At 38.4% G+C, this 13,540-nt stretch overlaps 1 protein-coding gene across 8 annotated transcripts in view; it reads right to left on the bottom strand.

The window, feature by feature from the left end:
- Positions 1 to 13,540, bottom strand: part of Scaf8 (SR-related CTD associated factor 8) — a 170,843-nt gene that overhangs the window by 80,056 nt on the left and 77,247 nt on the right. For 5 of the 8 annotated variants that reach the window (XM_087912144.1, XM_087912156.1, XM_087912151.1 and 2 more), the window contains 4 exons: positions 12,549 to 12,693; positions 11,119 to 11,187; positions 8,147 to 8,362; positions 5,086 to 7,190 (listed from right to left, as the gene is read on the bottom strand). In XM_087912144.1, coding sequence (XP_087768270.1) covers positions 5,737 to 7,190; positions 8,147 to 8,362; positions 11,119 to 11,187; positions 12,549 to 12,693 — 1,884 coding nt within the window. In that variant the 3' untranslated portion in view covers positions 5,086 to 5,736. Of the gene's footprint in view, positions 1 to 5,085; positions 7,191 to 8,146; positions 8,363 to 11,118; positions 11,188 to 12,548; positions 12,694 to 13,540 lie in introns of those variants that run through there. The other 3 variants (XM_087912147.1, XM_087912146.1, XM_087912159.1) reach the window with 2 other exon arrangements.

Genomic DNA, 13,540 nt, shown 5'->3' with positions numbered 1-13,540 from the left:
TTACTTAGCATCAACACAATATAAACCTGCTTCAGACTAGTTGACAGCACATCACTGAGCAAACTTAAAACCATGAAGTGAGTTCTTAGACATTGTAAGAGGAGGAATAACAATGTACATGTGTAACCACAAAAAGGGAACTTGGTGATTAATGAAACCATAAATCCCAAAAAGCCTGGTTGGGCATTTTTTGAATTGGCATATACTAACTTCTAAATCTGGTAACAAGATTTCAATGTTCACTCAAATACAAATTACGAGACTTAAGGAAGCCACTTACACCTGTTACTTAAGTTTCTCTTAAGCAAAAGATACCACAAAGACCCTAAGGTGGCCATAGGATTGCCTCACAAACATGATGCAATTAATTATTCCACTCCCCAAAACAGTATACGTCCTGGGTATTAGCTATGGGTATCTTCAGTGAAGACTGGTCAGCTACGAAGAACAAGGACTGGAGGTTCAATAGCTGCCCAAACACACTCTACCAACTGTTAAGGCCAGTTTGTAAAACCAAAAAGCAGTAATTTTAAATGCATTATTTTAAAAAGTATTTCAATATTGTTGGTTGCCCCCTACCTGTTCTTCTTTTCTTCTTCAACTTGTCATTCACAAAATAGAAAACTTAATATTGCTTATTATCTGTCTTTTGTTAAAGACATGGATTCACTATGTGACTCTGGTATAACTAAAGATCTTACTGCTGTAGACTCCTGAGTGGCCTGTGTTCTATGAGACTCAACAAGTTAAGGTATTAAAACGCTGGAAACAGCGTAAAGATCAGGATAGTGGAAATCATTTTTAATATAGGTCACACAATCAGTTGCCAGTCCTGACTGCTCCATTACAGCCATGAGTTCTGGGAGGGCAAAAAATCCCAGCACAACAGTTGCAGGTAGGCAGGCAGGTAGGTAGGGTAGGAGGAAACAAAGGATATTTGCACTCAAGCCCGCGCATTCAGAAAGTTTGCTCTGGTGGACTCCATCAATTCAGATTCAGATGACAATTATTTTAAAAATCCAAAGACTCTATATTGAATACACAGCCTCTTTTCCTTGGGTCATTATCCCTTAACAATAGAGTGTAATAACTAGGGACAGCCGCTACAACACGTTTACTAGACTTAACAGTATGTCCAGCTGATTTAAAGTACATGGATGATACAATTGAGTGCCTTTGGAGTTTGGTACCTAGGAAAAAGTTTTAGTACCAATCCCCTGCAGATTGCTTCAGGGACTTGTGGTCTTATGCAAGGTATACACTCATTAAACCACCCACCTGGCCTGTGTTCACACAGAATGTATTCTGTCTACTGAATGCAACAGTTAACATTTTATAAATCTGAAGTCACCCCGTCACACCTTTCTCCCCTCTGATACAGTAACAAAAGAAGAAAGTCAGAGTAGGGAAAAGAAAGAAGGCTCAAGGTATTTGTTCTCTATCTTCAACAGCCTTTCGAACAAAGCAAGGCAATTCTAAGTGCACATATGTGTTGGGGGGACGGAACTGGGAGCAAGGAGTCTATCTAGAGAAACCACTGATTTATGTTAGTTCCTGATGTAGAAGCCATCTATGCAGTCCTATTAATGACATTGACGCCAGTTCCTCATCAATATAACCATTAGCTTTATCCACTAACGGTTCTTTCTAGAATTAAAATATCCAAGTATATGATAAAGTAAAAACCCGAGTTGTCCTATAAAAAGCACATAGAAGTAAAGAAAATGCTTCTTGTATTCAACTCACTGATTTCTTTTCAATTTTTTTTTTGGTGCAATAGTTCATTTTTAAAAAATATAAATTTAAGCTATGATGATCTCTACATTTTAATCACCCTGCAGCATCAATTGGCATAAATGTACTGTTTTCTTATAACACTAAAAATAATTCTATGAAAGTAGAATATTTTAAGTAGAAAACGATTTAAAGAGTATTATGTGTAAACCAGGTATAGAGGCTTACGTACACTTGTTATCCTATCACTAAGGAGGACGGGGGCTATCATGAGTTCAAGGCCCGTCTAAGTTGCCGACGAAGACCCTGACCTAAAAATGAGCAGGGAAGGAACATATTCAGTGTATATCTGGAATCAAAGTATGTGGGTGGAATTAAGCAAAAAACATATATGAAGGAAGGTATGTCTTTAGAATTTACGCATACATTTATAAGTGTCATGAAACCTCTCAGAAGACCCTAAAGTCTGGAATGACCACCTGCACAGCTCCTTACAATATTCAGGGCTCCAGAGGTGACTGCGAACACTTCCTAGAAAGCGGGGATCCACAGGGAGCATGCTACAAATAAATTTCTGTGTGTGCCTACAGTATGCCATTACTGATTTTAATGTCGGCTTTCACAAGGGTGTATTGATCAAAACATCATTACTAACCCTTCTCCCATTAAACTTATGATTTTTTCTTTAGATGTAAACATTAATTTCTTAGTGCTCACAGTTCACATGGTTTAAAAGATGTTGTACTTTATATAAAAACCACAGCAAGAACACTTAAAAAAAGCAAAATTCTATGCCACCCTACATCATCTGTGATTAAAGGAGTTAGTGTTTCATCTGCCTGCCTTAAAAATGAATTAGTTATTTCCTCTTGCCTTCTGCAGTATGTAAGTAAAATAACTTGTTTGTAAAGGGAAAAATCTAAAAGGTACTGAAATATTTTACTGTTAACATAGTACCTAGTAAGCAATGTCTTATTAATATAAAGGCACATGAGATACAACAAAAATATTTTAATTGACTATAAAATGTCCTTGGTTCAAAGGCCATGCCTACCTGAATACACAGTGAGGAAAATCTAATATTCTTGGAGTCACTCACTCAGCATCCGGCTGTGTACCAAATCCACTCACTAGTACACATTCATTAAACTGTCTGCTGTCTACTTAGTCTCCTTTTTCTTTGACTCTATGACCCTTTTAACTCAAAAAAAATCTCTGAGTCAGGAATTATTTTACAGTCATGGGAAATTATGACCTTGAGTTTTAAACGGGCCATTTATACTACTGGATCTTCCAAATGACTTCAGATTCTTTACCTACCTACAGTGACCTAAAATGAGCAGCCTACTCCGAATGCTGCAGATCCAGATAACACTGTTACATGTTTCTATGTGCTGCAGGAGTTACCAATTGCAGTACACACACTAATGCTAAGAAGGGAGATCATGCTTAATGAAATATTTACACATTTAAAAAATAATTAATTCAGTGTGCTAAATTACAAAGAAGAGTATGGCATCACATTAAAACTACATGGGGCTGTGGAGTATGTCTCAGTGGGAGAACCGCCAGCATGCAACTGTTCAGGGGTCGGTCTCCAGCAACAAACAAACCTTGTATAGCTATGTGACTCTGTCTCCTATGGTACTGTCTGCAAAACCACAAAACACTGAATTAAATGGTTGGGGCACTTCTCACATACTTCCAACTGGTAGCATTCTAGTGACAGAACTGTTAACAAAGGCATACAAAATGGGGCAGGTCCTAAGCCAAACTCATCAAAATACAGCAACTAACTTCTCTCGAATGTTTACAAACTGGTGAAGGAAATCCTAGTTCAGTAAACAAGGCTGGGTATTTCCTTCCTTTACATTATATAACTAGACAGGAAAAAGGGAGGAACAACATCATTGCCATTTCTTTTAAATCATACAAGAGTCCCCAGACACACTCAAAATGACACAGGCTAACTTGTACTTTCTAGAACCTTCAAACTAGCGCAAGTGCAACATATCTCAAGCACCCCCATAAGAAGGTCAAAGGCTTAGAATTTAAAAAAAAAATCGCTAACAAGTCTTATTTATACTGCTACTTAACTTAAACCAACCATCCATTAATTCTGATCAGAGCAAATGGAACTAAAGTCATTTTGAGAAACTGTGCTCAGTATCATTTCCTTGAGGTCAAAGTCAGTCTTTCCTGAACATGTGCTCTGCCCTAAGGTTACAATTTTGATTCTTTATCCGATGGGAAAGACCTGAAATCAAATGAAACTACTGACTGAACTACTTTGGAACTAAGCATTTAAATACTTCTACTCTTACCTACTTTCCCCAAATAACCTACTATCTGTATTAGACCATCTGAGAAAAAGACAATTTTTGATCACAAAAGTTATAGCTCTCTAGATCATCAGAAATGTACACAAACAAATCTCATTTAACATGCTGGTGTACTCTGCCACAGCGCAGGGGCTTTAGACAGAGCACACGAGCTGCTGGAAATGATGCTCACACAAGCACATGAAAGCTTTCCACAAGAAACTAAAATACACCGATGGCTTTTTTTAAATTTTACATGTATAAACTATATGTAGAAAACACAAAAGAAAACAGCAAATAAATGAAACTTAAGGGCAAACACAAACAAGAAGCCAAACCAAATTCACCTACTCAGTTTATCCTAGTCTTGTCTAAACAATGTTACCCAGAGCCTACAAAGTACACGATGGACACTTTATTCCTGGTATATTAAAATCTCTTAAGTCCATCAATACAGTACACACTGTGCAATCAAGAAACTCAGGGCAGGCAGGTGAACTAAACTCCATAAGGACAGTATTATCTACACAGAACAACAAATAGAGTGAAAAACTGGAAGCACTAAGTGCAATCTGACTACACACTGCACTTGGCTTCATGCTCCGCTGTACTGAACAAAAGCACTACAGGATTGCCTCTTTGGCAATACATTCCTTTCTAATTTCTTCACATTTATCAAGATTAAAAGCTATAATGATGAGCAATGTTACTTTATCCAATGTTTCCAATTTTCTATCAAATTTTAAAGAGTTCCTTATTAAACTTTTAAAAAACATTCTACCTTTTCTCTGTACGAGCAAAGAAACAGACATTCAGAGAAAGGAAAACTACATGGCTTACACAATAAATACACATAGATATTGCGGACACATTAATCAGACTGCATGGTTTTTATATAAAGTACAGGCTTTTACCACCACATAACTCTTCATTGCTGTTAGATGGCAATGGGAAACTTCCACAGCTAAGTGCATGCTACTAACAATTCAGTTTTAAGAATTTGTAGGTTAAAAAAATACAATTCCTAGAACACTGTTATCAAACAAGTTTTATTGGCATCTAAAAACAAAATTCACCCAACATCGAAACGTAGTTTAATATTTATGTTGTTTGCTTTTTTTTTTCTTTTTTACTCACTGCAGCATGAGGAACAAATCACACACACTTACTTTGGAGTACAGAGACCAGAGTGGAGATTTTCACAAAATCACTTCTTAAAATCTCTGTATTATGCTCCTCAAGAATCTAAAGCCAGTCCTTGTGTAAAATGTCACAGCTTTGTTTGTTACCTTAAAATCCTGCAGCAGCCTAGAGATATGGAGAAGATATGCCACACCTTGCTGTTCTGAAATATGTCATTATCATAACCAACCCAACGACAGTGTCTAAAACCCTCTCTTCCATAGGAAGTCTCCAAAGCTGTTAGCATCTCCTTGACGTTAAAAGAATCTGGGGCAACATTTATACTTTATCAGAAAAATAAAAAATGTTTACCTACCATGTTCATATTAGAACAATGCTATACAAGTCAGTTGTACAATTATTTTAAGAGAGGTGAACATGAACATCAGATTAACTTAGTTCTGGCAGATAAACGTGAACAACTCTGGTGCAGTCAGCCATTACCCTCTTACAGAGATGACAACTTTACAAAAGGTTTCTTTTACCTACTGAGCGATGGTTATGTCCCCTCAGTCTCTGTGCTCTCTACCACCACTGCTTCACTTTCTACATCAGCAACTGTGCCGCTCTCCTCCTTGTCTACGTCACCTGCAGATGCCAGTTTATCATAGAGTTCAGGGTCCTTCTGTACTGGTAAGGGCGGTGGCGGAACATGTCTCTCTGTATTTTCACCATTAACTTGAGGCATATTATCGCCTTTTCGTTGAGAAGTGGCCCCTTCAAAATAATCAAAAACCCGAGCATGAGGAGGGGGGACCCAAGTATTTTGAATTCTATCTCGTCCAAGACGATTTCCATTCATTTCTCTGCAGAAATCAAAATCTCTGTCATCCCTATCCCTTTGCCTCTCCCAGGGTCTTCTGCGGTCATCGAAATCTCTGTGAACTTCTTGTCCGAATCCCCTGTTCCAAGGACCACTTCTAGGATCAAATCGGTAATTTCCAGCCCGAAATCTACCTCTTTCTTCATGCAAGCCTTTTGGACCACCGAAGACAGGCAAAACTCGATGCTCTCTCTCATCAAAATCTCTATGCCCCCAAGGTTTCTCCGGGGGAAAGCCAAAGTGATCTCTTCTACCAAGATGATCTAGACCTGGTCTCACAAGATTCTCTCTCATGTCCACAGGAGGTCTTCCAAAATGATCCCTACCATCTAATGGAGGCCTTCCAGGACCTTCTCTGGGGTCTACAGGTCGCCCAACAACATCCCTAACATCCACTGGGGGAGGTCTAGTAATGCCCTCCCTTGTTTCTACAGGAGGAAACCGGTAGTCTCTATCCCCTTCCTGCTGAATACTGTCATTCCCAAGTGGTATTCGCTTATCTGGGTTGGGAACATTGTCTAGACTTGGTCTTCCAGGAGCCAGAAAAGGTCTTTCTGGCTGACTGAAAAGATCTCCTGGAGGAAAAGGTCCACGGGGTGGCGGATGAAGAGGTGCATCAAGTACCGATGGGGGAGGGATACCCCGCTGTGGGGGAATTCCAGGCTGTAGTAAAGGGAATCTTGGTCCAGGAGCCTGTGGTATTAGTCCTGGACGGATATCCAACATTGGCAATGCAGGCATCCTTTGAGCTGGGATAGTTAATGGAGGTAAGTTTTGAGGTCCAATCGGTGGTTGTGTTCCCAAAAGTCCAGCAGGATTTGTAACATTTGGTGGCTGTAGTCCTACAAGTCCAGAGTTGTTAGGCAAATTTGGAGGCAGTACTCCAAGAAGTCCAGAGCCACTCGACACATTTGGTGGCTGTATGCCCAAAATTCCAGAGTTATTTAGAATATTTGGTGGCTGTGCTCCGATAATCGCAGCACTACTGGAAACATTAGCTGGCCGAACCCCCAGAATTTCAGAATTACTTGACACATTTGGTCTCTGCACGCACAGGATCCCAGAGGTGTTTGCAGGGCCAGGCGGCTGTGCTAGCATTGCAGCACTACTGGGAATATCATTTGGAATCACTAAAAGAGAAAAAAAAGAAATCATTTGAAGTAACAGTTACTGTTATAAAAAGGGAAATATATTATTAATGCTATAATTTCTGCAAACGAACTTCAACTACCCCGTCAAAGAATCAGTTTTCCAGATACAGGATGAATATCAGACCTAAGATTATTAACAGCACACGGAGTGAAATCCACATATTAAAACAAAATACTCTGCACAAATCTTTTCAAACAAAAATGTCAGATTTTTTGCATGTTATTAAGATACCAAACAATGGGGCTGGGCAGTGGTGGTGCACACCTTTAATTCCAGCACTCAGAAGGCAAAGGCAGGCGGATCTCTTATGAGTTTGAGGTCAGTCTGGTCTATGAGAGCTAGTGCCAGGTCAGGCTCCAAAGCTATACAGAAACCTTGTCTTAAAAAACCAAAAAAGATACCAAACAACGGGACTATTAAAAATTACTGAATGCTTTGAAACACCATTTCTAGCTAGATAATATTCTGGTAGGGTATCTATTATTCACCCCTATTGCTGATCCTTGTCTTCCTGTAAATAAACAATATGGAATCATATTCCGACCATAATGCCCAGAGGCAGCACCATAGGGTGAGGGCTGGGTCTAATGAAAAGGCCTAAAACCCAGTATTATTCTGAATAGAATGTAATTTGTAACTGTCTTAATAATACTGGGCATTAAAATAAGGGGCCTTGTGCAGGCTAGGCAAGCACCTACCACTGAGCTATGTCTCCAACCCTTTAGAATGTCACTTCTCAAAGTGACAAATGCAGAGCACGGAGAGAACACAGTGATCCCTGTGAAAAAAGGGCAGTAACACTTTCACATATGTAACACATAAAAACTTAGCACTAATCTTCAGAAAAATAATTATGAGATTAATTTTTTGTCTAGGGGTTTATAGTCAGTGGTTGGTTTATTTTATTTTATTTTTTTTATTTATTTATTTTTACCTGGTCTGGTGTTCTCACCAGAAGGAATCTGGTGTTCTGCAAGGTGAGGTACTTTGTCTTCAGGCTCTGCTTTATTGGGAGGATTAAAAACATTTCCAGCTGGTAGAGTTGAAGGAGCAAGATTGCTGGCAACAGAACCACCTGGTAAGACAAGGCTACCAAATCCAACATCTTTCACAGTTTCTGGGGTCATGGACAATGGTGGTTGCACTAAAGCTGTTTAAACAGGACAAAAAATTTATTTCAGACTTGATTTGTAAGCTATCTGACAGCATGAGTGATTTCTTTAGTGGCATCTCTGTATTACCAATCATGTTATATAACAACCAATGCTCATAATGAAGAGCCTTAGTTCTATTTACAATGCTTCACTCTTCAAAATAGAGAAAATATCTTAGGAAAGGTTTTCACCAAAGGGGTATTGTACAGAAAGAAAAAGGTATATCCTAGTAACACAAAAAAACTAATTTTCTAAGAAGGTCAGCTAAGAGAATGCAAAATAAAGAGAAATGATTGGCAGAACAGACAAGTAGGTGTCAGAATGAATGTCTGACCAATCTTCTTCAAACTACAGTATGTTGGGGAGAGATACCTTTACATTCAGCACCTTCATCAAACAAGGTTAGGAAAGGTGAACTGTAAATGTAATATTATAAACATTCTGTTCCCAAACAGTTGGTGAAAACTCTTCACTTGTGTATGCCATCTACACACTAAAAGGCAGAACCACAAGAATTTAACAGTCTTAGAAGTTCTCGCTCAGGGAAGGTCATATGGAAAACTGTTGAGTCATACTTGGATACTGTAAGCAAAGGTGTCCCTTCCCCCCTTTTCACTTTGAGATTTGGACAAATTGTCAGTATACTACAGAGATATTATACTGGAACGAAACCACCTATGATCATGAACAGGAATTATGGGAACTAAGTGAGGCAGGAAGAACAGCAGAATTCTATGTATGCAGCAATGGATCCCAGGTTTGGGAACTATAATTATTGAGAGACGGGCTATACAGCACGAGCCTCTTTTAAGTAATGGATTAAAAAACACCTTTTGAATACTGTAATTTTCAGAAAAATTTGAAAGGTACCTAAATAATGGAGCAAAACATTTTAAAATGTAAGGTAAGCAGATTTAGAATTTAAGAAATTAGCAAACATCTCTATTATATGTACTCTCATGAAAAGGTCTTTTGGAATCTAATTTTTAAAGTGGGATTGCTCAAATTACTGAATGCTTCTTGAGAAGCCCTGTGTTTAGTAACAGGAAAAAGGAAATAGAAAATGAAAAGCTAACTAGATATCTACAATGCTTGTTTTTGTAATCCCTGAGGTCAGCAGGACGTCAGTAAGCACACACTTTCTGAAAGTAGAGGGAGGAACAGAGGGTTAGGTTTCTTTAGGAAGTCTGGATGGTAGTATCATCCAGTTTTCTATTGCCAGTGTCTATGACTCTGTAGGTTTACATTCCAAGGGAGGAGGTAAGTATACGTGTTATCATTTCAGTATGATAGCAGACAGAAATATGAAAACATAGCTAAGTAAAATGTGTTGTAAACTTCCATATTTTATAGCATACATTTATAATTTCTCTACTCAAATGACTACTTCCTAGTTTTGTTCTCTGAGAATTTTTTCATCCTACAAAATCCTCAGAGCAAACATAATCTAGTAGCCAGATTGTGGTCTCTGAATGTCATCCTACATTACGAGACTTGTCTGTTTCACACTACAGTGGAAGATAAAGTATGAGTTCGGGACAATCAAGCTGAAAATCCCAAGATCCTCTCAGAAGCTAAGGGTAGCTAACTCCAAGACACAGAGAAGCAACATACACTAAGGTAAAACCATTTGACTATCAAAAGAACAAAGAATACAACTGATGGGAAGGAATCTATTAATCCATGAAAACACAGATTTAAAAAAAATGAAGAAACAAAGGGCAGTTGGGGAGGTTAAAAGAAGAAAAATGACAGAAACCCTCCCTGCTCTCCGGTCACACCCACACTGCACTGTGCACACTGGCCATTCGGGAAAAGGTATGACATCTATCCTGATTCTCCTGTGTACTATGCTTCAAGGGATCTAATCGCCATCAGCTGGTAAGTTTTCTTTATATTTAAAAATAAAAAAATCTAACAATGAAAGTACTATTTAGAAAGATAACCACTTTGTAACTAATGACAGATTTAACCAATAATAATAAAGAGAAACATAATTAAAAACTAAACAGATAAGCATTTTGAACAGCGAAGTTCCAATAACCAAATACCCTCATCGATCTTAACATTATTAAATATGTAAGAAAATACCAAGTGTAAACAAACACTAATAAAAATTATGCATTTGAATAATAATGAAACTACAAATTCATCTACTCTAACTAGGTCTTGCTCTGGGAGGATGATGATAAGGCAAAGTATGTATGAGCAGGGATAGGGCATACAAGTAATTTCTGTACTTTCTGCTTGATTTTGTCATAATTCTGAAACTGCTATAAAAATAGTGTTTTGTTCAAAAATGAACAAAAAGACACTAGTTTGACAGAATACAAGTCTAGTAAGTATTGCTTGTATTCTTATGAGGAAAAAAGGATCATCTATAATCTAAGCAAGTCTTTGATGCTAACTTCCCCCTTCCAGTATCTTGTATCTGGAGAGCAATGGCTCAGTAGTCATGAAGAACTATGAACCAGAAGGGAGACCTGGACAGGATGGCACTAAACAAGATGTTTAAAATAAACACAGCAAAACCGCCGTGATGAGAGGACAACCTGTGAATCTTGACTAAAGGAAGTAGATTATGAAAAGACATTTTGGGACAATTGAAGAAACATGAATAAGAACTTCTGAGATACTGTTAATTTTCAGATCCTCTAGCATGCATTTGTTGGAAACTAATGTTTTACAAAAATGAGCGCAGACACACTACGACTCCCTGGGATAAAACAGACTCTGTAAATCAGTAACTCACATGTTGGTACTACTGGTGGAATTGCAGGGGGAGGTACCACAGGTGGGGGAACCGGAGGTGGCATAAAACCTACATGGGAGAAAAAAGACCAAAATAAAACAGCACAAAGAAAATTATTTGTTTAAATCAAAGGGTTCAAGATTTATAAATGAACTACTTCCACATTTTCTTATTGTTTTACCATGGGGTCTTCACTCTGCTACCCAGCTGGTATGGAACCTGCGGGCTAAGTCATTCGACTTCAACCTCCTGAGAAATGCGGATGTTGTAGAATATTACTTTAACTATGTCAAAATGTGTTACGTTTGTTTGTGCTGTGGAATATTACTTTAAATATGTAAAGGTGTGTTATATTTGTTCATACTGCATTTGTTTAGTGATGTAAAGATGTACTGCTTTGCCTGCCTAGGGCACCTAATAGCTAGGCAGTAAAGGGACAGGTGGCTGGTGGGCAGGGAGAATAAACTGGAGGAAGAATCTACGCTCCAGGGAGAAAAGACCTAGGGACAAATAGAGGGAAGACTCCTGGGGCCAGCCAGGCAGCCAACAGTCAGTAAGACACTGAAGAAGCAGAGTAAGTCAGACATCCAGAATGAAAGAACTGTAAAAAGCCCTGACGCAGATGAAGAGAAACAGGTTAAATTAAGTTAAAAGAGCTAGTGAGACAACTGTAAGATAAGGCTGGGCGTCTAAAACTAATACTAAGTCTCTGTGTCTTTATTTGGGAGCTGGTTGGTGATACAAAAGGCTACATCGGGACCTCAGTGCTCCACTATAACAGCAAAACCTCACAGCCTTAAAATTACCTCTATCACCATGCTGATGGATCTGCTCTCAATATTCTCCACTTAAAATAACTTCTATAAATACTTGATTTCCATAAGACACATGAAGCAGTGATTCTGATTGTAGCATATTTATTTATTTACTCTTTCAAGTTTTGGGGACCACTCTGCACTGCAGATGTCATCATCTAGGGAACCGATCTGTTTTTTTGGGAATGCTGACCACAGGGAGAGTGCTAAACCCATCTCAAGCTAGACAGAAGAAAATAACACTATAACTCTATAGTGCTCTTTACCACTAGGTTAAAATATTATGTTAACTTTAGATGATGTTTTAAGTTCGTAAATAAACCCTACACTATAATGATATTTTTATGATTCCACAGACCACACGACCAAATTATAAATCTGCTTCTTTGCAGTTTTTAAAGGTAGAGTCACTATTAAATTAAATGAGAGGAAACGGTGAGTAAAAATAAAAGCTGCTGAAAGAGGTGGTCTAAAGGATGGTGGGGAGAATGGACCCAGTGCTAGTTCTGTTGGGTGCTGAAGTCTGAGAACCATTGCTCTATGATATTGAGACCCCAAAGAGAACATCAATGATATTCTAAACAGAGTTAAAACAGCAAGCTATAAATTCCTTACCAGGAGGTGGCTGTGAAGGGTTAAAACTTGCTCGTAGGAAAGGTGGTGGAGGGATTGGGCTGAATCCAGGAGGGGGGACCGGCATTGACACAGGAAACGCTGGTGGAACTAAACTAACTGCAGGAACCGCTGGTGCTACTGGAATCTTTTGTGGGCAGAAAAATGTCTGTTAGTTTATCCACCTGAAATAATTTCTATATTTTGGCATAAAAAGGCAAAGTACATCTTTTAAATAGGAAAGTAATAAATGTCATTACATTTATGTTTCTCTATTTGTATACTTGTAAGTGAATCAATTTAGGGTTAAAGAGGACAGTAGGAGTCAATAGGTCTCTCCTCTTACATTCAAAAGAATTAATGAGAACTCAGCTAAGCACTGAGGCTCAGGCTTCAGACTCGCTAGCACCCACCTGCCAGGCGGCCTCTACAAAGCAAACGGAGCAACTTTCAATGTGCACCAAATTCTCCAAACTTTTGTTTTCTAATCTTAACACAAATATCTTTTATTCATCATGACTTCAAAAAAGTCCTAACTTTTCTCTTGTATGGCTTTATCTCTTTCCTAAATCTCAAATGTTAAAAAGTTCAGCATCTCAACTTCATTGCTTAAAGAGTACTGTAAAGGTCACACGTACAGAAAATGAACTCCTACCTGTTACTCTTAAGAGACAGCTCCTCGCGTTATTTCCTAGTCCTCAAAAAATGATAGCTCCAAAATTTCTAATTTCTTGGACCAAGCCCCTTTCTTTCATTTTTTACAACTTCAAATTCAAGTCTACAAAGCCCCACTAGTTAGTTGTACCTTCTAAGTCATCTACTATCTGTCACTTCTCTTTTGTTAGTCTTCATGACTCAATCACCTCACAGCTCTACTGCTACAGTATTTTCACTTCATCTCTTCATTATACACGTTTGTGTAGCCTACACACTATAAACAGTACCCAGTGTAATCCTTTACAAGTCACTCCCCTGGTTATCTTCCTCCAGTATGA

Source organism: Myodes glareolus, chromosome 1 (assembly GCF_982192425.1).
Source record: "Myodes glareolus chromosome 1, mMyoGla1.1, whole genome shotgun sequence".
Taxonomy (NCBI): Eukaryota; Metazoa; Chordata; class Mammalia; order Rodentia; family Cricetidae; genus Myodes; species Myodes glareolus.
This window is presented reverse-complemented; position numbering and strand designations above follow the sequence as displayed.